We start from the raw sequence: 24,340 nt of genomic DNA on the forward strand, positions 1-24,340 counted from the left end.
GAACATGACTTTAATTAGAATCATGAGGAAACCGGTAGGAAACGTTATGCTGAAGTACTGAAATTCCCACAAAAGAAAGTTGTTCTCTGAACTATTTGAGAACATTCCCAATGTCAAACCAGTTGGAGAACGTTCCATTCCCAAACTGTAAATTAAATGTAACCATGTTTGAACTTTTAGGAAATATTCTGTTAAAATAATGAAATACCAAGAAAATATTATTTTTTTGTCAAGTTCCTTAAATGTGCTGAGAATGTTCCAAAGCCAAGCAACTATCCTGCACCATTCCCTGAAAGTTGTGGGATGGTTGTATGCAACAACAAAAAACATAGGACAACCACGCTGTCACCAAGCTCTAAGAAACATTGGGTTCTCAGAACATTTTGTGCTAGCTGGGTACAGTGCGTAATGAGGTTTTGATACATAAAGTGTGATGTGAAGTGTGGTTTGGATCCATACAGTGTGATGTGTGGTTTTGCTGCATACAGATTCAGTGTAATGTGGTTTTGCTGTATACTTATGTAGGTGAGGTTATATGTGATGCTGACCTCCTCGGAGGCTGGGTTGCCTGCGGCCAGCAGGATCTTTCCCAGCTCCACACATTGCTGTATTGTCTTCCTACGGCCATCCATCTTGGCTTTCAGCTCACCATGCTGTTTCATCATCACCTCTGCAGAAGATGAGTCCCTGGCGGAAGCCACCCCATAGGACAGCGTCAGACAGGAGGAAAGCACAAAATGCAAATGTCAGAAAAGAAGAGTGAAGAGAGGGACCTATTACCATTTTCCCTATATTATACTTTCCAGTATGGTTCTAGCAACTGTATTGTAGATACATACTGTAACCAGGCCTGCAAAGTACAGGTCGGCTCAGCTCAGCTAGTGTGAAAAGAGTATGTGTGAAATGTTAGCCAGGTGCTTGACTAGTGAGTTCTGACAAACCAGCTAAAGAAAGTAGAGTTAAGTATGTGATGCATCCTTAAATATAAATGAGGACTACTTAAATACTGTAAACAAAAACAACATCTATTTCCCTCATTTCCCACAACCAAATTAAACTGAATGGCAGATATTAAAAGAAATTAGGTCAAGGTGACAAAGCATTTTATTTTTAAACAAAGTACAGCTTTAACATGAATGGGTCTATCTACAGTATGAGCAAGCCAAGAAGGTATTAGCTCAACTAGGGGTGCCTGAAAAGGTTACTAAAATAGAAGATAACATACATATACTGAACAAAATATATAAAAAGCAACATGTAAAGTTTTGTTCCCATGTTTCATGAGCTGAAATAAAAGATGCCAGAAATGTACCATATGAACAAAAAGCTTTTTTTTGTGCACAAATGTGTTTATGTCCCTGTTAGTGAGCATTTCTCCTTTGCCAAGATAATCCATCCACCTGACAGCTGTGGCATATCAAGAAGCTGATTAAACAGCATGATCATTACAGAAGTGCACCATGTGCTGGGGACAATAAAAGTCCACTCTAAAATGTACAGTTTTATCACACAACACAATGCCAGAGATGTCTCAAGTTTTGAGGGAGCGTGCAATTGGCATGCTGACTGCAGGAATGTCCACCAGAGCTGTGCCAGATAATTTCACGTCCATTTCTCTACTATAAGCCGCCTCAAATGTAAATTTTGAGAATTTGGCAGTACGTCCAACTGGCCTCCCAAACACAGTCCATGTGTAACCACACCAGCCCAGGACCTCCACATCCGGCTTCCTCACCTGCGGGATGTTCTGTGACCAGCCACCCAGAGAGCTGAGGAGTATATCTGTCTGTAATAAAGCCCTTTGCGGGGAAAAACTATTTCTGATTGGCTGGGCCTGGCTCCCCAGTAGTTGGGCCTGGCTCCAAAGTGGGTGGGCCTATGCCCTCCTAGGCACAACCATGGCTGTGCCCAAGCCTAGTCATGTGAAATCCATAGATTAGTGCCTAATAAAAAAAATTCAATTGACTGATTTCCTTATATGAACTGTAACTCGCTGAAATTGTTGCATGTTGCTTTTATATTTTTGTTTAGTATATATATTACAGATGCATTTAATTTTTATCCTTAAACTAAGAAGAGCCGATTCATCAAGTCAAGTATCAGAGTTATGAGATTATCAAAATGGCTGACATTTAGCATTTAGTTCAGGTTAGGAGACTTTCCATTACTTACCTGGGGTCGTCCCCTCCAATCTGTCCCATGATGCCCTCCATCCACATGAGCTGCTCGCGCACCACCGAGAAGAACTGCACCTTGTCTGTCACCGAGGTGACCTGCACACGACTGGCCTCACAGGAAACCAGTAACTCCTTCCATGCTGACATCACTTCCTGCTCTTTGCTCATGATGGCCTCAGCCTTCTCTCCGGCATAGATGGTCCTCAGCTGGGCCGCATTTTCCTGCAGCTGCCTTACCTGGAATACAACATAGGACATGCCTCTGTCATTTCAAATCATCAACTAATCATGGTTGGTCTTCAGTTTAGAATACAACCAGGATAATCAGGTGTGCTAGCTAGGGTTGAGGCAAAAGTATGACTCCAGTCATACGGTACGCAATATCTTTCATCTTTGCCACTGTGTCCATATTAGTATTCGATTTACTGCGCTATGTATCTTGGGGTTAACATCTGTAACATCCTCATGCCCTCCAGGAGCATTACTTATTTGAGTGAATGGTGTTAGAGGAGAGCCAAAGTGCATTGACGGTCCTCTAAGGTCAGAGGGGTACATTTCACCAAATCACCTCGTCTACACTCACTTGTGGACCCCAGGAAGAGTAGCTGCTGCTTTCACAACAGCTAATGGTGATCCTAATCAAATACCAATACCTGTGAGACGAGCAGCTGGAGGGCGTGCTCGAAGGAGAGCATGAGCCTCTGCAGGGTGGCAGGGTTGGCGATGCTGGCTTGGCACGCCCTCACCTCTGGCAACTGCCTCATCTTCCCCGCAGTCTGAGCCAAGACCTGCAGCACAGCACAACACAGGACAGACACAAATACAACACCCGGGATATTCACAAATCGAAGTGTCTACACTGTCTACCAGCACCTCCAACCACTATGATGTTTGATGTAATCTAATATAAATCCAGCCGAACCGTACTAGTGTTTCTCCCACCAATGTACAGGCAGGTCAGGTCTCCCTGCCTAGCTATGTTTCCCTCTGCTTATTTAAAATAATCTTGGGGAACCTAGAAAATAATCTTGGAGAAACACTGAGCTGTACCTCTTTGCAGTCGGTGAAGAACTTGTGCAGCTGGTGTGATGCTGCCAGCATCTGTCTTCGGGTCTCCATGAGCTCCAGTAGGTCGGCCCATGACTCGTTCAGTCCGTCCTTCCACTCAGCTATGGTGGCCGCGTCCGTGTGGCCACAGTCTATCATCTCATTCACCATCTTATTCACCTGCTCCATCCTCTGCTGGCCTGTGCTGTTGGTCTCTGAGCAGAACTTGGTGAATTTTTCCTGTAGCATCTGTGAGAGAGAGAGGCCAGAATAAGCTTGGGACCAGAGTTATAGAGGTCAGGTATCGTATTTCACATTTCCATTTCATTTGTCATTTCTATTGCACTTTATTTTGTGTCATTCAGTTGTGTTTTCATGGTGCATTTTGCTGAAACACTCAAATACTCACAACAATTATGTTTACTGAATAAACACATGACAATGTAATTCACCAGGGACTGATTGTGACCATCCATCGTCAATTGATTGATTGATTAATTGCCTGATTGATTGATAGACTGACCGTGACATGCTCCAGGTCTTGACCCAGCTCAGTGGAGCTGGCAACAGCCTCCCTCTCAGTGATCCACTTCTCTAACTCCTCCACCTCTCTGTTGAGCTGGTACATCCAGTACTGCTGCTCCAGCTTGGTCTTCCTGTGCTCCACCATGTCCTTCAGAGACACATACAGACGGTCTATGTGGGACTGCTGCTTGGTGATCCCCTCACTGTCAAAGAGAGAGAGGGGGGATATTGAGAGGGAAACTGACACAGTAGACAGTAAAATAACGGATCATTCACTGAAATGTAGTAGCCGATACAAACTGAGGCCGTTTTATTTTCTGTGTGATCTATGGTAAAATTCCACCAGTGAATTAGCTGTTGTTTGTGGGTATGAGTTGGAGTATCATTGAAGGATGTGTTTAGATGTAGTTTGAGCCTGGGTGTGACTGTCAGTGTGTCTGCCCGTGCCTATCTGGGTGCCCCAGCTCCAGCTGTCGCTGACACTGCTGGGAGAGCATGCCCACTGTCTCAGCGTAGTTCTCCACTGTCGCCTCCAAGGCCAGGTGCTCCTTCAGTAGCTGCAGGGTGCTCTCCTCGTCCTACACAACAGTGACCTCATATTAGGGACAAAATCCAAACCATCAACCAAACATGTACATTTTTAGTTTAAAAAAAAACAGGCACATTAGGCAAATCATGGTAAAGGTCCTCCGGGAGCTCTGTGGACTACTAACCAACGGGCCAGTCTCATACCCACCCTGCCAGTTCAATCTCATGATACCATGCCTCCCATGCGTACCGTGCCCTTCTCCTCATTGATGAGGTGCAGTTTCTGGCCTGCCAGCCAGGACTCCACCTTGGCTGCCTCGCTGTAGTACTGCTGGGCCAGCAGCACCACATCCAGCATCACAGACCTCCTCTCCGCCTCCAGCCTCAGCACCTCCCACACCTGACGCACATGCCCCGCCCCCTCACGCACAAAGTCAACCTCAGGGGTCCGCAGAGAGGCGATGATCCCCGCCCGGTCCAACACCTCCTCCACCCGTGCTTGGCGCCCCTGCAGATCCCTCTGCAGTGTCTGACGGGTCAATAAGAACCAGAGGTCATGTTTAGCTGGGTAAAAATGCCTCGAAACAGAGTGAAATTGGAAGGCATTATCTGAATTTGTCCAATAAGAGCTCACATTTTCGCTTTCCTTTCTAAAAATGTGTGGCGGTGTGCCCTGTTGTGTGGGGACTGTAGTTAGGTCTGAGATGAGCAGGGATAGTCATTGAGTTTATACTGTGCTATGAAGAGATAGTGTTGTGTGCTCATATAGAGGTCATCTGTCTCTCACCTGGTTGATCTTGACATGCTGCTGAACACTCTGCAGGTTGTTGCCGTAATCCTTAGAGGAGGCCAGAGGAAGCCGCTCCTGGATCCACAGCTATAACAAATCAGCAAATTGTGGTCAGAGACCGTCTGTACATACCTATCTCATTGTGAGGAGACCCTGATGGTTTAATTGATAAAGGATGGGAGACATCGTCAACCTTTGACCACAGAACATAATAACTATTTAGAAAAGCACATTAGAGACCTTAAGAGGCTATAGGACAGAAAATAACAGAATAGATGGAGAGAGGGAGAGAGGGAAAGATGCTACAGAGAGAGGGAAGTATATTTTGCATGTGGAGGCGTCACCGGCTGGAGCGCCCTTATGTACCGTACCAGTCAAACGTTTAGACACACCTACTCATTCAAGGGTTTTTCTTAATTTTTTACATTGTAGAATAATAGTGGAGACATCAAAACTATGAAATAACACATATGGAATCATGTAGTAACCAAAAAAGTGTTGAACAAATCAAAATATATTTTATATTTGAGATTCTTCAAAGTAGCCACTCTTTGCCTTGATGACAGCTTTGCACACTCTTGGCATTCTCTCAACCAGCTTCACCTGGAATGCTTTTCCAACAGTCTTGAAGGAGTTCCCACATATGCTGGGCACTTGTTGGCTGCTTTTCCTTCACTCTTTGGTCAAACTCATCCCAAACCATCTCAATTGGGTTGAGATGAGCTGTTCTTGCCATAATATGGACTGGATCTTTTACCACATAGGGCTATCTTTTGTATACCATCCCTGCCTTGTCACAAACACAACTGATTGGCTCAATCACATTTAGAAGGAAATAAATTCCACAAATTAACTTTTAACAAGACACACCTGTTAATTGAAATGTATTCCAGGTGACTACCTCATGAAGATGGTTGAGAGAATGCCAAGAGTGTGCAAAGCTGTCATCAAGGCAAAGGGTGGCTACTCTACTTTGAAGAATCTCAAACATAAAATATGTTTTGATTTGTTAAACACATTTTTGGTTACTACATGATTCCATATGTGTTATTTCATAGTTTTGATGTCTTCACTATTATTCTACAAAGTAGAAAATAGTTTTAAAAAATTAAGAAAAACCCTTGAATGAGTAGGTGTGTCCAAACTTTTGACTCGTACGGAATGCATTTAAAAAATGGTCAAATAACTTCAATCAAATCAATCAACATAGGGAAAGAAAGGCTAGAGGCACCAGGGAGTAATGAAGTGTGTCAGTCACTCACTATCTCTTCCTCCAGGTCCTGAGCGACCTGGTGCATCTCTTTGGAGGCCAGCAGGATGCGTCGTCTCTCCTTCAGGGGCTCGATGAGGCGCACGATGCGGGTCTCCACTACGGCTGGCTGCTCGCCCCCTTCTCCCTCGCCACCCTTCACCAGGCTGCCTCGCTGGGGGAGGCACACCCCCTGGAGAGACCCTAGTTCCCCTACGTCCTTGTACAAGTTCCCCATCTGAGACTGAGGGAGGCCAGCCAGGGGGAAAGAGGAGGTCACGTTAGGAATAGATGATGAGAGATTGATGCCCAAACACACAGCACATGTGCTTGAACTGCACTTTGAGCTATTTTCTTGTGTGTGTTGTGCTTCAATGTAATGCATTCTAATGGATTAGCTGGCTTTAAGAACAAACTATGCCATGCATTCTTTCATGTCGACAACCAGCCTAGTGTCTGATGGCAGGGAACTTGGCATGTAAAAGTCAACAACAACGGCTTCTATAGCATTAACAGACATTTGGATTGGAAATATTACATTAATTAAAATAAAATGAGTTCAAATGTGTTGTTACAAAATAACTGCCATAGCAAACATCCTGAAAAGCAACCTATAACAGTAAATAGACACCTGAAATTTCTGCAGCTGCTCGTTGAAGGTGGGTAGGTGATGAGCCTGCTCCAGCTGGGGGGGCTGTTTCTCCAGGCCAGAGAGCTGGTGGTCCAGGTCTGAGTAGCTCTTCACCACCGGCTCTGGCTTGTTGTTCTCAAACAGAGCCCGGGCCTTGGCCTTGGTGGTGCTCTCCAGGTCCGTCCAGCACTCCCTGATCTCCTCCAGCTTCTGCTGCACCACCGAACGCAGCTCCGGCTTCTCATCGATCAGCTCCTGGCCCTCCTGAAGGCACATAGAGGGGAAGAGGAGAGAGAACAGTGGTTACATATATACCCTACCAAAGTTATTTTCTTAGTTTAGCTTATCCAAAGTATGGCCACTTACATGGCCAACAATTTATTTAATTTGGATATAGTTAAATATAAGTTGAGGAAGTTCAGGTGACATGCTGTATTATCATATACCATTGTCGTAACTGTAAAACTGCTCTGCTGCTGATACTGTGATAAACTCAAACTCTTACGTTAAATGAAGCAATGAACAGTTATATTTCTCAACTGAGAGATGTAATGCTTCCCTCCAACATGTACACTAGTATAATGTCAGCTTTCCCTTGGAGGGATGTTGCTCACTAGCTGTGCTGATTGTTTCCTCATTTAGTACAGTGTGCTGAAAAAGCTCTCAAATACAGGCTACACAATCTCCATACAATATTACTATTTTGTGCATAATGCCAGAAATGATTAAACCCAGGCCAAATAAGATCAGTTCTTACTAACAAAGCAAAGTGTGCAATGTGCAAGTTGACTGCAGCAGATTGAAGCATAGACAATGTTTCATGTCTCTCTGCCTATGCATAAGTGACTTGACCGTCCTTCATATCAAACTAATGTTTGTCATGGCCATTTCATTTGTTTTACTTAACCTTATTTTAACTAGGCTTGTCAGTTAAGAACAAATTCTTATTTTACAATGACGGCCTACCCCGGCAAAAACCCTCCCCTAACCCGGACGACACTGGGCCAATTGTGCGTCGCCCTATGGGACTCCCGATCATGGCCGGTTGTGATTCAGCCTGGGCTTGAACCAGGGTCTGTAGTGAAACCTTTAGCACTGAGATGAAGTGCCTTAGACCGCTGCGTCACTCGGGAGCAGAGGTTGCACAAAGCTAGGACAATTTTTGCAATCAGGCTGATTTCAGGTTGCTTTCACATGAATTCCATGGAAATCATCTGTGTCTACACACAAGTCTACAGTGCCTCAATAAAAGGCTAGGGGTCCCAGAGATCCAAAGCATCATCTTTTGAAGACACCACAGAAAACCACAGCACTGTCTCTGTTTAAAGGTCATGACTCCTAACTAAAAGGTTGTTTCGGGAAAGGAAGACAAACACCCTTTGATTGACCACCAATGTTGTGTCCCCAAATGTCCCATAATCTTTTGTTCAAACTCTGGGCTATAACAAGTGTGTGGTTCATTTCTGATCTTCGTCTCTGAATCCATGTTAACTCATGAGCAAAGCCAGAATAGCCCTGGTAATGCCAAAAGGCTGGTGCCTTGAATGGCTTTAACGCGCACAGAGACAGGTGTATAACAAAACCTAGCCCCGGGCTGACCTAAAAAAAAGAATGCATGGAAAGCCCTAATACACCCCTGGTCTGTCTGTCTAAGCACAACAGTTCCCTGCATTCACTCGAGGGTTTCTTCTTCTAAATCTTGGGCTTTGTGCATGATGTGAGCTGTACGAGGAGATAGATGAGGAGAGAGAGATCAAAGCTTTTCCTTCTCTGTCTGTCTGTCTGTCTATATATATATATATATATATATATATATATATATATACACACACACACACATCATATATATATGAGGCTCTCTGTGGCTCCACTCCAGCTCTCCTGAAATAGATTCTGCATTGCACAGTCTCCTCCCATGCTCCGACTGAGAGGAACAGGAGGTGTTTCCTATGACAAGCGTTCATATCAGACGTTTCCTCATCATCTATAGTATCAAGGACCACTGAATGTCAGTCAGCCGTATGGAGCCAGAGGAAATTGTGCCGTAAAAATGACATACAATCCTGTACTGTATACACACGTAGTAGACCTTCGTAACCATAAGTGCAGTAGAGACCTGCTTAGTGCAATGTTAGTTTTCAAGAAGAGAAGCCTGAATAGAATTGGTCCTTTATTCTAAATACCCTGCTAAATTAGAATAACGGGTGTGGCTATCAACTATACCTTGCAGGGACATACATAATAACCCAGAATATAACATATTTCATCCTGTAAATATTGCTGGATGTTTCTCTCCTATATCTTTCTCAGAGATAGCTGGACCTATCCTTTGGCTTTCATAATGCAGTGCTGCATTCCTCCTCTTGGCACCGTCTCTATGCTTAACTGCTGCCAGCGCTCTATCCCTCGCTCTCTCTCTCCCTCTCCCTCCCTCTCTCTCTCTTTTTCTCTGCCACTCTCTCCTCCTCGCATAATGCAGAGCCAGCAGAAAGCAGGCTAGATCTCTCTCCTCTCCCTTGGCTTCACTGACACACAGGGAGAGAGAAGGAAGAAGAGAAATCAGTGTGGGGGGAGGAGAGGAGATGGAGAAAGGAGAAAGGAGGACAGAGAGAAAGAAGAATAGAGGAGAGGGAGTTATGAGTGAGAGGAGAAAGAGGAAGAGAAAAGGAGAGGGGGGATGTGCAGGGCACACACACCTACCTATACATTGTATACTGAGAAGCACAATAACAAACACATACGCACACATATTCATAAAATACACAGACATAAAATACTGTACAAACACTCATGCACTATACAGTGCATTCGGAAAGTATTCAGACCACTGGACTTTTTCATCATTTTGTTACGTAACAGCCTTATTCTAAAATTGATTAAATTGTTTCTTTCCCCTCATCAATCTACACACAATACCCCACAATGACAAAGCAAAAACAGTTTTTTAGAAATTTTTGCAAATGTACACCCCCCCCCCCCTGAAAAATTGCATTTACATAAGTATTCAGACCCTTTACTCAGTACTTTGTTGAAGCACCTTTGGAAGCGATTACAGCCTCGAGTCTTCTTGGGTATGGTGCTACAAGCTTGGCAAACCTGTATTTGGGGAATTTCTCCCATTCTTCTCTGCAGATCCTCTCAAGCTCTGTCAGGTTGGATGGGGAGCGTAGCTGCACAGCTATTTTCAGGTCTCTTCAGAGATGTTCGATCGGATTCAAGTCCGGGCTCTGGCTTGGCCACTCAAGGACATTCACAGACTTGTCCCGAAGCAACTCCTATGTTGTCTTGGCTGTGTGCTTAGGGTCGTTGTCCTGTTGGAAGGTGAACCTTTGCCCCAGTCTGAGGTCCTGAGTGCTCTGGAGCAGGTTTTCATCAAGGATCTCTTTGTACTTAACTCTGTTCATCTTTCCCTCGATCCCGACTAGTATGCCAGTCTCTGCCGCTGAAAAACATCCCCACAGCATAATGCTGCCGCCACCATGCTTCACCGTAGGCATGGTGTCAGGTTTCATCCAGAAGTGATGCTTGGCATTCAAGCCAAAAATTTCAATCTTGGTTTCATCAGACCAGTGAATCTTGCTTCTCGCGGTCTGAGAGTCCTTTAGGTGCCTTTTGGCAAATCCAAGCGGGCTGTCATTTGCCTTTTACTGAGGAGTAGCATCTGTCTGGCCACTCTACCATAAAGGCCTGATTGGTGGAGTGCTGCAGAGATGGTTGTCCTTATGGAAGGTTCTCCGATCTCTACAGAGGAACTCTGGAGCTCAGTCAGAGTGGCCATCAGGTTTTTGGTCACGTTCCTGACCAAGGCCCTTCTCCCCCGATTGCTCTGTATAGCCGTGCGGCCACCTCAAGGAAGAGTCTTGGCAGTTCCAAACTACTTCCATTTAAGAATGATGGAGGCCACTATGTTCTTGGGGACCTTAAATGCTGCAGAAATGTTTTAGTACCCTTCCCCAGATCTATGGAGTATTGTGTGTAGACTGCTGAGGACTTTTTGTTATTTAATCCATTTTAGAGTAAGACAGTAACGTAACAAAATGTGGAAAAAGTCAAGGGGTCTGAATACTTTCAGAATGCACCGTACGTGTAGCCTATGAAAATCAATAGGCACTCACACTCTCTCAAACATGGCATTCACATGGATACACACATGCGTGCGTGCGCACACATATAGACGCAGACCCACAATGCCATCAGAGGCCTGGTTTGAATCATTTGCTGTTAATCACCCTATTGGCAGGTATATTGTGATGCTAAACTAATCCATGACATCACCATAACGATACTTTACATACAGCTAGCTAGGTGCAGCTACATGGTTTCTCAAGTGGGTGTGCAGATAGATTCTAGCTACTACTCTGGGCAACCAAAACAACGTGTGACTGACGCAGTTCTAGATTCTGACTAAAAGGCTAGTGCATGGTTAATTTTTCGCTCGCAAAACCAACACCTTAAAAACAGCAACAACAGACCTCAACTATTATATGTTCACCAGACCGAATCCAAGGACATCAACTGGATGTGATGTGATCCTGTCGTATGCTTTTGTTTGACAGTATCAAGTGTTCCAGAGGGATAGGTGTTTTTGTGTTTACACAGTGTTTTTCTATGTTTACAGAGCATTTGACATTGGCAAAGCATTGCCACAAGGTCAGCCTTAAGTAAACCCCAGAGTCCTCTCTTTGTTACAGACAAGCATCCACACGGGACTGAAGAGGCCTCTACTGAGACAGCCCCAATTCAGAGCTCTGAGCTCAGGCCCAGTCCCAGCTCAGAGCTCCAAGCTGGGACTCAGGCCCATCTGCTGAGTAAGTACTGAGGGAGAGCAGAGGAATTGGCCTGGGGCGGGAACCCTTCCAAAAGGACAGAGAGTTCTCAAATCGCAGCAGAACGCAGCATAATCTTTTCTCCCCGGTCTCTCAGGTAACGAGAGAGGGAGAGGAGGAAGGGTAGCAAGGGTAGCAAGCAAGAGTAGCAAGACACGAGGGTCTCTGAAACACATCTTGCGTGGGGCTAGCATAGACACAGAGCCCTTGAGAAACCCCGCTAGTCAGCCTTGTGGATACAGTCACCACAGACAGAGCAGACATCTTCTGTGTCCATTCTTTTAATGTACTTTTGTACTGTATCTATCTGGTATCTGGTATGAAAGGTTATACAAATACGCTGATGATTCTGAAGCAGAGCAGGTATCCTTTTTCATTCCGTTTTCACTTTGAGCTAGCTGTCATTCTAGCTCAAGCGAGGGCCTCTCTGTGACACCAGTAGACATTTCACAGCCATTTGTAGATGTACTGCATGTACATAATGAACAATGCATACTTAATTGTAAGATGCTTTTATCCAAGATACTATATCTATCACAGGTATTAAATGTATGTCACTAACATCGAATATGACTGAGCTATTTTATGCATGTACATAGTATACTGTATCTACTCTACCAACAGACACAACAGCACCATGTACATCCTCACTCCTAAAAATCAACCATTTGAGAACCAGCTCCAATCCTTACTCTACAAGGCAAATAGGTTTGTCTGTTCTCCAAATATATGTATATCTAAACGTTCCATGACCTTGTGCCCTACTGAACATGGCCCTGGTCTTTCCAAAGATTTCTCAGTGTTGGAGAGATCGTGATTTACCAATGTTTGGTACTGCTGCTCTCTGACTACTTTTATTATTAGTTGGATTGATCAGTTATGTCATGCACTTATTATAATATAATCCAATTTCATTTTACAGCCACATCAAGAATAAACAAAGACATATGCTTATAAAAAGGCCTACTACCTGGACCCTCTAGAAAACCCATTTGCCTTTGACTGCAGGGCAGAACATTGAGCAGCATCAGGCTCATGAAGGGGGGCATACTATTGCATCGTACACTGCATGACACATTTCATGCATGGACAAGCAAGATGGCCATGTGAGCATTCAGATACGTATGGTATGGTGAGAGGCTCTCAAATCCTCAATAAGACATTCATTCATCACCTCACGTTTAATCTCTGCTATAACATATAACCTCTCAGTAATAATATATATTTAATATATATATATAATTATATATAATATATATATATATAATATATCATTTTGATTTACACTACATTCAATCTTATAATAATAGTGAAGATATCAAAACTATGAAATAACACATATGGAATCATCTAGTAACCAAAAAGGTGTTAAACAAATGAAAATATATTTTATATTTGAGATTCTTCAAATAGCCTCCCTTTGCCTTGATGACAGCTTTGCACACTCTTGGCATTCTCTCAACCAAGCTTCACCTGGAATGCTTTTCCAACAGTCTTGAATGAGTTCCCACATATGCTGAGCACTTGTTGGCTGCTTTTCCTTCACTCTGTGGCCCGACTCATCCCAAACCATTGGGGGATTGTGGAGGCCAGGTCATCTGATGCAGCACTCCATCAGTCTCCTTCTTGGTAAAATAGCCCTTACACAGTCTGGAGGTGTGTGTTGGGTCATTGTCCTGTTGAAAAACAAATGAGAGTCGCACTAAGCCCAAACCAGATGGGATGGCGTATCGCTGCAGAATGCTGTGGTAGCCATGCTGGTTAAGTGTGCCTTGAATTCTAAAAAAATCACAGACAGTGTCACCAGCAAAGCACCCCCACACCATAACACCTCCTCCTCCATGCTTCACGGTGGGAAATACACATGCAGAGATCATCAGTTCACCCACACCGCATCTCACAAAGACGCAGTGGTTGGAACCAAAAATCTCCAATTTGGACTCCAGACCAAAGGACAAATTTCCACCCGTCTAATGTCCATTGCTCATGTTTCTTGGCCCAAGCAAGTTCCTCTTATTATTGGCGTCCTTTAGTGGTGGTTTCTTTACAGCAATTCGACCATGAAGGCCTGATTCAACACAGTCTCCTCTGAACAGTTGTTGAGATGTGTCTGTTACTTGAACTCTGTGAAGCATTTATTTGGGCTGCAATCTGAGGAGCAGTTAACTCTAATGAACTTTTCCTCTGCAGCAGAGGTAAATCTGGGTCTTCCTTTCCTGTGGCGGTCCTCATGAGAGCCAGTTTCATCATAGTGCTTGATGGTTTTTGCGATTGCACTTGAAGAAATGTTCAAAGTTCTTGACATTTTCTGTATTGACTGACCTTCATGTCTTAAAGTAATGATGGACTGTCGTTGCTCTTAGCACATTTGAGCTGTTCTTGCCATAATATGGACTTGGTCTTTTACCAAATAGGGCTATGTTCTGTATACCAGCTCTACCTTGTCACAACACAACAGATTGGCTCAAACGCATTATGAAGTAAAGAAATTCCACAAATGAACTTTTAAGAAGGCACACCTGTTAATTGAAATCCAGGTGACTCCCTCATGAAACTGGTTGAGAGAATGCCAAGCATGTGCAAAGCTGTCATCAAGGCAAATTGTGGCTGTTTGAAGAATCTCAAATATAAAATATGTTTTTATTTGTTTAACACTTTTTTGGTTATTACATGATTCTATATCTGTTATTTCATAGTTTTGATGTCTTCAACATTATTCTACAATGTAGAAAATAGTCAAAATAAAGACAAACCCTTGAATGAGTCGATATTCTAAAACTTTTGACTGGTAGTGTATATAACATTTGTTATCAATATTCCCTTTTGATATAAAACTTCTGCATTGGGATATATATCAACAAAGCCATTTTCATAAATTAGAGGTGTTTCAGTTTATCATGTGAGAGAAAAAATATAAATACCTTGCTTATGAGCTCGATGAAAAAATAATTTCAGTAAACCGCTACAATAACAAAACAGATTTACCGGAATAAATTAAATCATTGAAATGAAATCCATTGAAATGTCAATCGTGAAGGTATTCCAACTGAGGTTAAAGTCACGTTCTTGCAGGAAAGCACAGGACATTGCAAAAGAAGGTAAGAGTGCTCGGAAATGCAGGAAAATAGCATACACTATGATACAATTTTAAGGCTAAGACATCCAGCAGACATTTAAGGCTTTCAAAATGGTGTTATCCACAATAATTAGTTATCTAGGTCCTATGTTGTTTTCACATCCAATCTATTTTTATTTCGTTTTTTTATTTTACCTTTATTTTAGCAAGGAGTCACCATTGAGACAAGCGTCTCTTTTTGAAGGGAGCCCTGAATATACAATTTCATGGAACAAAAAAATTGAACACAATATAAAACAAGTAAAATACAGCACGACACAAATTGCACTGACAAACATAGGAATCTCCAGAGTTAACCAACCCTATGAACGAGTTTGATAACTTGTCATTTTAAATCTTAATAGTGAAGTTAGGTAAGTCAGAAGCTTGTGGAGCAGGGCTTTGTAAACAAAAAGAGCGTAATGGTGTGCTCTACGTGACTTCAAAGAGGTCCAACCAACCTTTTGGTAAAGAATACAGTGATGAGTAATAAAATTGTCTCCTGTGATAAAACAAAGGGCACTATAACAAACGGCATCCAGGGGTTTAAGAGTAGAGGCAGTTGCATTTGATAAATAGTATCACCCTCATCAAGAACAGGTAGATAGGTTCACTGCACAATCTGCTTCCTGCTGACTAGAGAGAGACAAGATCTGTTTTGTAAAAAAAAAGGCCCACTTTAAATCTTAGTTTCTTAACAAGCTCATCCGTATGTTTTTTTAAACAATAAGTCATTGTCAATCCAAATACCAAGTTCATTTGTATGCAGTGACTTGTTTGATTACATTTATATCTTGATATGCCTTAATAAACAATAGTGGTCAAGAGAGCTTTCAAAAGGGCATGTGGGCTAGATAAGCTAATTCTCACAATATAGCCTGGCCCTAAATTGACTTACTTGGGGTGAAGACTTTTACAAAATAAATGTTTCTACATACAGTAGACCTTTTCCTGGAATGGGTAGACTTATTCTAAATCGAGCCTAGTCCCTGTAGATCTGAAAGGATTGTGTATGGCAATATTATGTCAATTGCCTCACCTGGCCTTCTGATTGGCTGAGTGCCTTAGGTTTATGGGCTAGGGGTTGATGTGGAATTCCGAGTTAAATCAACTAATTAAAACGTAGAGCACCCACATGAGCCTCCCACCAGGCTTCTCTGCAGCAGTGTGGTTGAAGAATACTTGGATCGGGGTCAGTAGGGCACACAGTAACACCAAGGCTTGTTCTTATTGGACAAGTTCAAGTAGTACCTCCCAGTTTCGAAAATATTCTCTCTATTGAACCCAACCCAGGTATGGGTTGTCTTCACTGATAAAACAGCACCAGAGAACTGGGATGTCAGCATTTACTGTAGGCCTCTCTAGTTACCATACAAACAATTGCATGTTGGACAGTACTACGCTATTAATACAGGCTTGTTGGGATATTCATAAAATAAGGCCACTAATTGCCAACTAACTGTCATGATGTTCACGTTTCATACAATTATTGATAATACATGTTTTGAGGAAGAAGCACACTGGTCAAATATAATCCAATGTTAGTATGTAGCTATAGCATGGGCAGATGAAAAGGCAATGGGAAAAATACATTGCCCAGGGTTTACTGCTTCAGTTATGCAGAAAGCATAACAACAATGCTTCCACATGTATAACCTTGAACTTGAAATTCAGGATATCCTTAAGAGAAGCATACAATAATATTTGCTTACAGTTTACTCATGGGTAATCAAAACGGAGTAATGACAACCCCCCCCCCAATATTCCTAGTGTGTCTTGCCGCCGTGACCATCCCTTTTACACACACACACACACTATCCTCCCCAAGCACAAACCCTCTCTCAATCATGTGCTCACACTACCCTCCCCCTGCACCTTCCACTCACCTGATCTGTCTCACCTTCCCCCACCTCCCTTTCCCCTCTCCATTCACCTGTTCTCTCTGACTTCCCCCTGCCACCCTCTCCACTCACCTGCTCTCTCTGACCTCCCCCCACCAGCCTCTCCACTCACCTGCTCTCTCTGACCTTCCCCCACCAGCCTCTCCACTCACCTGCTCTCTCTGACCTCCCCCCACCACCCTCTCCATTCACCTGCTCTCTCTGACCTCCCCCCACCACCCTCTCCCCTGCACTCTCCAATCACCTGCTCTCTCTGACCTCCCCCCACCACCCTCTCCCCTCCCCTCTCCATCCACCTGCTCTCTCTGACCTCCTCCCCCACCACCCTATCCCCTGCACTCTCCATTCACCTGCTCTCTCTGACCTCCCCCCACCACCTTCTCCCCTCCCCTTTCCACTCACCTGCTCTATCTTGGCCAGCCATTCTTTGTTGCGGGCCAGCTCGGCCATGAAGGCCTGGTGCTTCAGCCACTTCCTGTGAAGCTTCTGGGCCTCATCCCGCGCCGTGTCTCGTCCCGCACCCATAAGCATATTTTCCTTTACCTGCTGTCCCCAATCACTCAGCTAGGGGAGACAAAAATAGCCACCATCAGGGGCCCGAGCCTGAGCCAGCCCCTCTTCCTCTCTTCTCTCCTCCTTTCCCACAGGACGTCCTGCCTATCTGCGTGGCTCCTCTACGCCAGAGACACCCACTCCACTCTGTAGGGTCCCGGGTACCTTCACTGTCACAACCCACCCCAACCCAGCCCCTCCAGACGCCCTTTCTGGAGAAAAAAAATAAAGATAAGCACCTCAGCAGCAGCAGTAATGGTAGCTCAAGCCCTTCCGATTCGCTCGCCCCTGGGTCCTCATGCCATACTACTTCACGGCTCCTGCAATCCTTCCTGGTGCTGCAGTGCCTGCTAGCCGGTCTCAGTGAAGGCAAAAACAACCAAGCAATTACAGGAAAAGAGCCAACAACCCAACAGAGCCGACAAAGAGCGTCACAAACATCCAACACTCCTTTTTCGTTTTTTGGGGGATGTTTTTTCGTTCCTTGTCTCCTGAGCTCGATTAGAATCCAGTCGTTAATGAAGGTGATGATGATCTAGCATAACCAGCACGACTCCATCAGACAGGACAAACCTGAGGGTCCTGTGATCAGCGTTGGCAATCTCGTACGGTCCGTGGTCCTGCCTAATGTTGCCGTAGTTGGGAGGAGGAAGAGGAGGATGAAGATGTGGAATGGGAGGAGCAGAGTGAATGGAGATGGATGCAGAGGCAGTGCAGTCAGAGGGGGGCAGATAACATAAGCTGTCCACTCTTGAAATGCACCGTTGCCACTGCTGCAGAGTAGAGATGTAGCTACTGTACGCACGGGGGTTGGGTTGTGTAAGACACTGCTACATTATATCCTCTTCCTAGTTCTCCTTCCTCAAGTCTCCACACAGATCAGACGTGGCTGGTGCATACTGCTGCAGTCCCTGCCTCTCAGCTACGCTCCGCTGTGTGAGAACGTGTGTGTGTGTTGTGTGTGTGTGGTGTGTGTGTGTGCACGTATGTGTGCAATCACAACCAGCACTGCAGTGCCGGGGAAGAGGGAGGGAGGGAGGGAGGGAGGGAGGGAGGGAGGGAGGGAGGGAGGGAGGGAGGGAGGGAGGGAGGGAGGGAGGGAGGGAGGGAGGGAGGGAGGGAGGGAGGGAGGGAGGGAGGGAGGGAAAGCAAGGAGAAATGGAGAGGTAGAGAGATATAGCGGGAGAGGGAGAGATAGAACAAAGCAAGATATATTGAGCTATTGGAAAAGAGAAAGAGAGAGAGAGAGGAGGAAAGAGAGAAAACAAGAGAGAGCCTGCGTCATCCTTTAGTGTCACCAGGGACATTTTTCTGCACTAGAAATGACTGCACTCAGAGCAAAGCAGAGCGGGAGCAGGAGGTTTAAGAGGGAGGGGGAGGTGTTGTCATTTGGAAACAGCTGAATGAGAGGGGAGGAGGATGCAGGAACACATGGCCCACAGTGCAGCTGGCTGCTTCGGATGCCGTTCACTCTCACCCATTTAAAGGGACCAGCATGCATTTGGTTCACCAGCAGCAAATAGGGCTACCTCATTGGGTAGCTACAGTAACACAATTTCAGGAGTTAGAAGTGGAGGACTTTACAGCACAGACATAACCTGTAAGCAATTCTAGACCTCTGAAATAAATGTTTTAATCCATGAATATTTGTTCCACATAAATCAGAAACAGTGATATTGACAATGAACGTTCAATGACAGTCATGTATATGGATTAGGTATGAGTAAATATACTTCAATAACAATTGAACATGCTGCTGAATGTATAGTAAGAGCATACACAAGGAATGATCAAATGTTACTCTTGTAGAGAGTACATAAGAAACAGATAAGCAATTCAGGGTAACACTTTCCCGGGAGTACTTTAGGGTAGAATGGTTTCATATTGCCATAGAAACATATTTATAGCACCTATGAATTATGATGCAGTCTATAGAACATTATGGAACTGTATAGTAAAGTAACAAAGCACAAGATGCTATGATATATTATGAATAAATCACAGATCACCTTCCTGCTTTATTATAAAGTTCCCTAATGCTGACTGCATCTACAATATCATGTGCTATGAATCTATGTTAACGATTTACATTGAATGTGTACCATTAAGCATACATTACACATCTATACACACATCATAAACATTGCATTATAGCTACATAGAGCATTATGAAAATGTCATTAATATTTTTATAGTAGTATAAAAATGTTGTGTTCCAAAAACACTGTGAATGTTCTGATTGGAGAGTGAGCAGAGTGGAGGAGTTAGCTGGGCTTGATAAGGTGATGCCATAATATCAACAAAGACATTTTAAATAAGACGGTCTATGTAGCTATGATGCAATGTTGCCATGTTTTTTATGTTTATAGATATGCAATGTAACCTACAGTGCCTTCAGAAAGTATTCAGACCCCTTGACTTTTTCCACATTTTGTTACATTACAGCCTTATTCCAAAATGTATTAAAAAATGTAATACCTCAACAATCTACACACAATACCCCATAATGACAAAGCAAAAACAGTTTTTTTTGGTGCTAATTTATAAAAAATAAAAAACGTAAATATTATATTTACATAAGTATTTAGACCCTTTACTCAGTACTTTGCTGAAGCACCTTTGGCAGCGATTACCACCTTGACTCTTCTTGGGTATGATGATACATGTTTGGCATACCTGTATTTGGGAAGTTTCTCCCATTCTTCTCTGCAGATACTCTCAAGCTCTATGAGATTGAATTGGGAGCGTTGCTACACAGCTATTTTCAGGTGTCTCCAGAGATGTTTGATCGGGTTAAAGTCCGGGGTCTGGCTGGGCCAATAAAGCAAAGCAGTGCAACAGAAACAACAACGAGTTACACATGGAATAAACAAGCGTACAGTCAATAACACAATAGAAAAAAAAGAAAGTCTATATACAGTGTGTGCAAATGGCATGAGGTGGTAAGGCAATAAATAGGCCATAGTAGCAAAGTAATTACAATTTAGCAGATTAACACTGGAGTGATAGATGAGCAGATGATGATGATCAGATGATGGTGTGTAAGTAGTGATACTGGTGTGCAAAAGAGCAGCAAAGTGAATAAAAGCAATATGGGGATGAGGTAGGTAGATTGGATGGTTGCAGCCAGCTCTAGGAAGAGTCTTGGTGGTTCCAAACTTCTTCCATTTCAGAATTATGGAGGCCATTATGTTCTTAGGAACCTTCAATACTGCAGAAATGTTTTGGTACGCCTCCCCAGATCTGTGCCTCGACACAATCCTGTCTCGGATGTCTACGGACAATTCCTTCGACCTCACGGCTTGGTTTTTGCTCTGACATGCACTGTCAACTGTGGGACCTTATATACAGGTGTGTGCCTTTTCAAATCATATCCAATCAATTGAATTTACCATAGGTGGACTCCAATGAAGTTGTAGAAACATCTCAAGGATGATTGATGGAAAGAGGATGCACCTGAGCTCAATTCCGCGTCTCATAGCAAAGGGTCTGAATAGTGTAAATAAGGTATTACTGTTATTTATTTTGAATACATTTGAAACAGAAAAACCTGTTTTCATTTTGTCATTATGGAGTATTGTGTGTATATTGCTGAGGATGTTTTGTTATTTCATCCATTTTAGAATAAGGCTCTAATGTAACAAAATGTGGAAAAAGTAAAGGGGTCAATACTTTCCGAAGGCACAGTATGATTTGTAATATAGCCTAGAATGAATGTACATATTTTTTTATTCAAGGCATACAATACAGTAAGTTTTATATTATTCAATTCTCAGAAACAGGCCTTCAGCACCATAGCATTTTGCAATCCTGGTGCATTTTTTCTACGAGTTTCAGTAATGTTTTCAAATGACTCGTACACGATACATATTATGTTATCATTTGTGAAAAATAATAACAATTTGTCCATTGTCAATTTCTTTAGGTTAAATAAAAAGTTGAAGGTGAATCATATAACTAAATCATATAACCTTGGCTTCTACTTACTGTATTTACCACTGGACCAAAGCCATGTTTAGTCTTCTTGTTTTTTCCTTTTAACTGAAAAACTGAAATAAAGAGTCACTTTCTTATCTCATAATCGTAATAGTTTTCGCTGAAATGGGAACTTCAACAATTCTAAGTCATGTTTCCCCGACAGTAACAGCCAAAGGCAACATGGCCTACACAGGAGTGACCTGGAAAGTAAAGCTGCAATTATCAATAACTGTCAATAATGGCCTTGGTTAGTCGGCTAAATACTTGATTTGTTTTGCTAAAGATATACAAACATGTTCCTAATCCTTCTTCTGTTGAGTGTGACAAGTATTGAGGGATTTCAGTGCCAACAGAAATGTTTTGGAATTCCATAATTTTGAATTTGTAGTAGGATGTAGGATTAGAATTTAATATTTTAGAATTTGTAATGCACAAATTGAATACTTGAACTCAGAAATTGAACTTGTATTTCATGATTTGAAACTGAATTGAATAAATATTGCATTCATTTTTACAATTCTATTTCCAATTGAATTGAATATTCAAATTCAATATTTATATATTCAGTTTTAATATGGTAGATATTGCATTCGTTGTCTGAGTATCAAGTTACAAACTATAATTTCATAAGTTTATCAAAGTTTCATATATTCAACTTCTCAGATTCAGTATCTAAATTAAGATTGAAAACCAGAGACAACATCCTGATAGAATCAAACACTCTCTGTGGTCAACAGCAGCTTCTGGCGGTTTCTGAAGCCAATGTGGCATGTTGAATACATTTTCTATCCATGAATTTGGCTCTAGCATTTGAACCGTTTGAGATAGAAGTTATTATGACTGTTTATGACCCATTCCTAAAAGCTAAGAATGTAACATGGATGTCCCTTCAATTCCCCTCTATGATGATTACAGGCTGCACAGGACACGTTAAAAGGGAGTGTGATAAAAACCTCAATTTGGCCCCCGTAAGAACATAGTTGAATAGCCCTGTCATTGCACTTCTAAGGATAGCCTTTCCACTCCCTATTTAATCTTGCTCTTGTGATCTACTGGGTTCGAACTGGGTCTCCTGCCTGTCACAAGACTGTGTTAGCCCTTTTTTTATTCACCTTCTTCCTCCTTATATGCTGCCCTAGCTTTCAGGTCTCAACTTTTCTCTCAAAATGTTCATGTGGTTTTGGCACAGAGGAAAAAATAGACAGTGACTTTGTTCATATTGTTATTCATTCATATCCTGGAAAAGTGGTTGTCTCTCCATTGACGTCACACTTTGTTGGTCCCATTAGTTCCCAGCATGAGAATTATTAAAGTGTCAATAAGCCCGTCATTCAAAGTATTTTAGTAATGGGAATGGAAAAATTATGTAGGCCTACTAGTGTTAAATTGCATGAAATCCATGAGTGATGATTCCTTGGACATTTTATTTACAAAACAAAAACCTTTAGGCCTACATCAATGGTTGTCACGAGTTCTTCACCCAAGGGTCTAGGGTTTCGTTCTAGAACAGGGGTGGGCAAACTTTTTGGCTTGAGGGCTACATCGGGATTTTGAAATTCAACGGAGGGATACATTTTTGGGGGGACCAATTGTTTGTTAAATTTGCGGGGGCCTCCCGAGTGGTACAACGGTCAAAGGCACCATTGAGGCATCACTACAGACCCGGGTTCGATTCCAGGCTGTGTCACAGCTGGCAGTGACTGGGAGACCCATGAGGCAGCGCACAATTGACCCAGTGTCATCCGGGGTAGGAGAGGGCTTGGCAGGCCGAGATTTTCTTGTCCCATCAGGCCTCTAGCGACTCCTGTGGTGGGCCAGGCACATGCACGCTGACACGGTTGTCAGGTGTACGGTGTTTCTTCTGACACTTGGTGCGGCTGGCTTCCGGGTTAAGCGGGCATTGTCAAGAAGCAGGGCGGCTTGGCTGGGTCGTGTTTCGGAGGACGCACAGCACTCAACCTTCACCTCTCCCGAGTCCGTACGGGAGTTGCAGCAATGGGACAAGACTATAACTACCAATTGGATACCATGAAACTGGGGAGACATTTTTTGTAAATGTCTTGCGGCCCGGATTGAAGTGCCCCCCAGTCTAGAAGCATGGTTTAGACTGCTCCTACAGTTTTGCTTCGGTACTACAGTTCAACTGACTCCCGGCCCAGAAAGAAAATTCCATAGATGGCCACAAATCAGATTTGAAAATTCCTAATAAGACACCTTTATTTACAGAATATCCATTGAATTATTCCAATAATTGTTGCTGAGGACAATTTTTTCCATCCCTCACAGCCGAAGATAGTCACTGCTCGCGCTGCTCCCTGTTGGCCCGTATAAACTGATGCAAACCGGATATAGACAGTCCATGAATCGGCGAACATGAGTAGATTACCTTGAAAACAACGGACGGACAAATTAACAGTCTCCAGTTAATATTATACCTCAGTGGCTTCACCTGGCCTAAATCCCAAAAGTGCAAGCATAACAATGATTTATATACACTAGATGACTGATAGGGGTGCTGTGTTGAAGCCACCTAGACACCACCGTCGTAAAAAAATATTTTGGAAGCTATAAAAATTCAAATGTATTTAATGTCTATGTTAATTTTTGCCACATTTATTATATTACAGATACCTTAATGCATACTTTTAAATTATATTATGTGAGCTAAACATAAATTCCTTAAAGTCTCATTTTTTGAGATGACTAATGTTACTGTCCCCACTACAACAATGCCCATGAAACATTTAATTGACATACTGTAGAATTCCATTCTGCTCCTAATAGGGAGTGTCAATATGGCCAGCAGGAGGCAAAGCCTCTCAATGACCAATACATCAGCAATCCAGGGTTTATATACCTTATTGAATCAGAAGCACTGTGGCAGGGCAAGGAAGAGACCTAACGGGGACTAATAATCAACAATATAACCATGATTATTGCCTTCATATCGTGTAAGTGAAGGGAAGGAAGTCACTCTGATGAAGTTCAACTTCAGTGGACACAACTTTTAGCCATCATTCC

At 43.0% G+C, this 24,340-nt stretch overlaps 1 protein-coding gene across 1 annotated transcript in view; it reads right to left on the reverse strand.

Moving 5' to 3' along the window:
- Positions 1-18,330, reverse strand: part of LOC109872656 (spectrin beta chain, non-erythrocytic 4) — a 31,131-nt gene extending 12,801 nt beyond the window's left edge. The window contains exons 1-11 of the mRNA XM_031808414.1: positions 17,192-18,330; positions 6,948-7,211; positions 6,330-6,560; positions 5,065-5,154; positions 4,528-4,806; positions 4,197-4,327; positions 3,748-3,952; positions 3,228-3,473; positions 2,831-2,965; positions 2,173-2,414; positions 549-687 (exon numbers count right to left, since the gene is read on the reverse strand). Of these exons, the coding sequence (XP_031664274.1) occupies positions 549-687; positions 2,173-2,414; positions 2,831-2,965; positions 3,228-3,473; positions 3,748-3,952; positions 4,197-4,327; positions 4,528-4,806; positions 5,065-5,154; positions 6,330-6,560; positions 6,948-7,211; positions 17,192-17,320 (2,091 nt within the window). The 5' untranslated portion in view covers positions 17,321-18,330. The remainder of the gene's footprint in view (positions 1-548; positions 688-2,172; positions 2,415-2,830; positions 2,966-3,227; positions 3,474-3,747; positions 3,953-4,196; positions 4,328-4,527; positions 4,807-5,064; positions 5,155-6,329; positions 6,561-6,947; positions 7,212-17,191) is intronic.
- Between the last annotated feature and the right edge of the window lie 6,010 nt (positions 18,331-24,340).

The sequence above is a fragment of the Oncorhynchus kisutch genome, linkage group LG28 (genome assembly GCF_002021735.2).
Source record: "Oncorhynchus kisutch isolate 150728-3 linkage group LG28, Okis_V2, whole genome shotgun sequence".
Taxonomy (NCBI): Eukaryota; Metazoa; Chordata; class Actinopteri; order Salmoniformes; family Salmonidae; genus Oncorhynchus; species Oncorhynchus kisutch.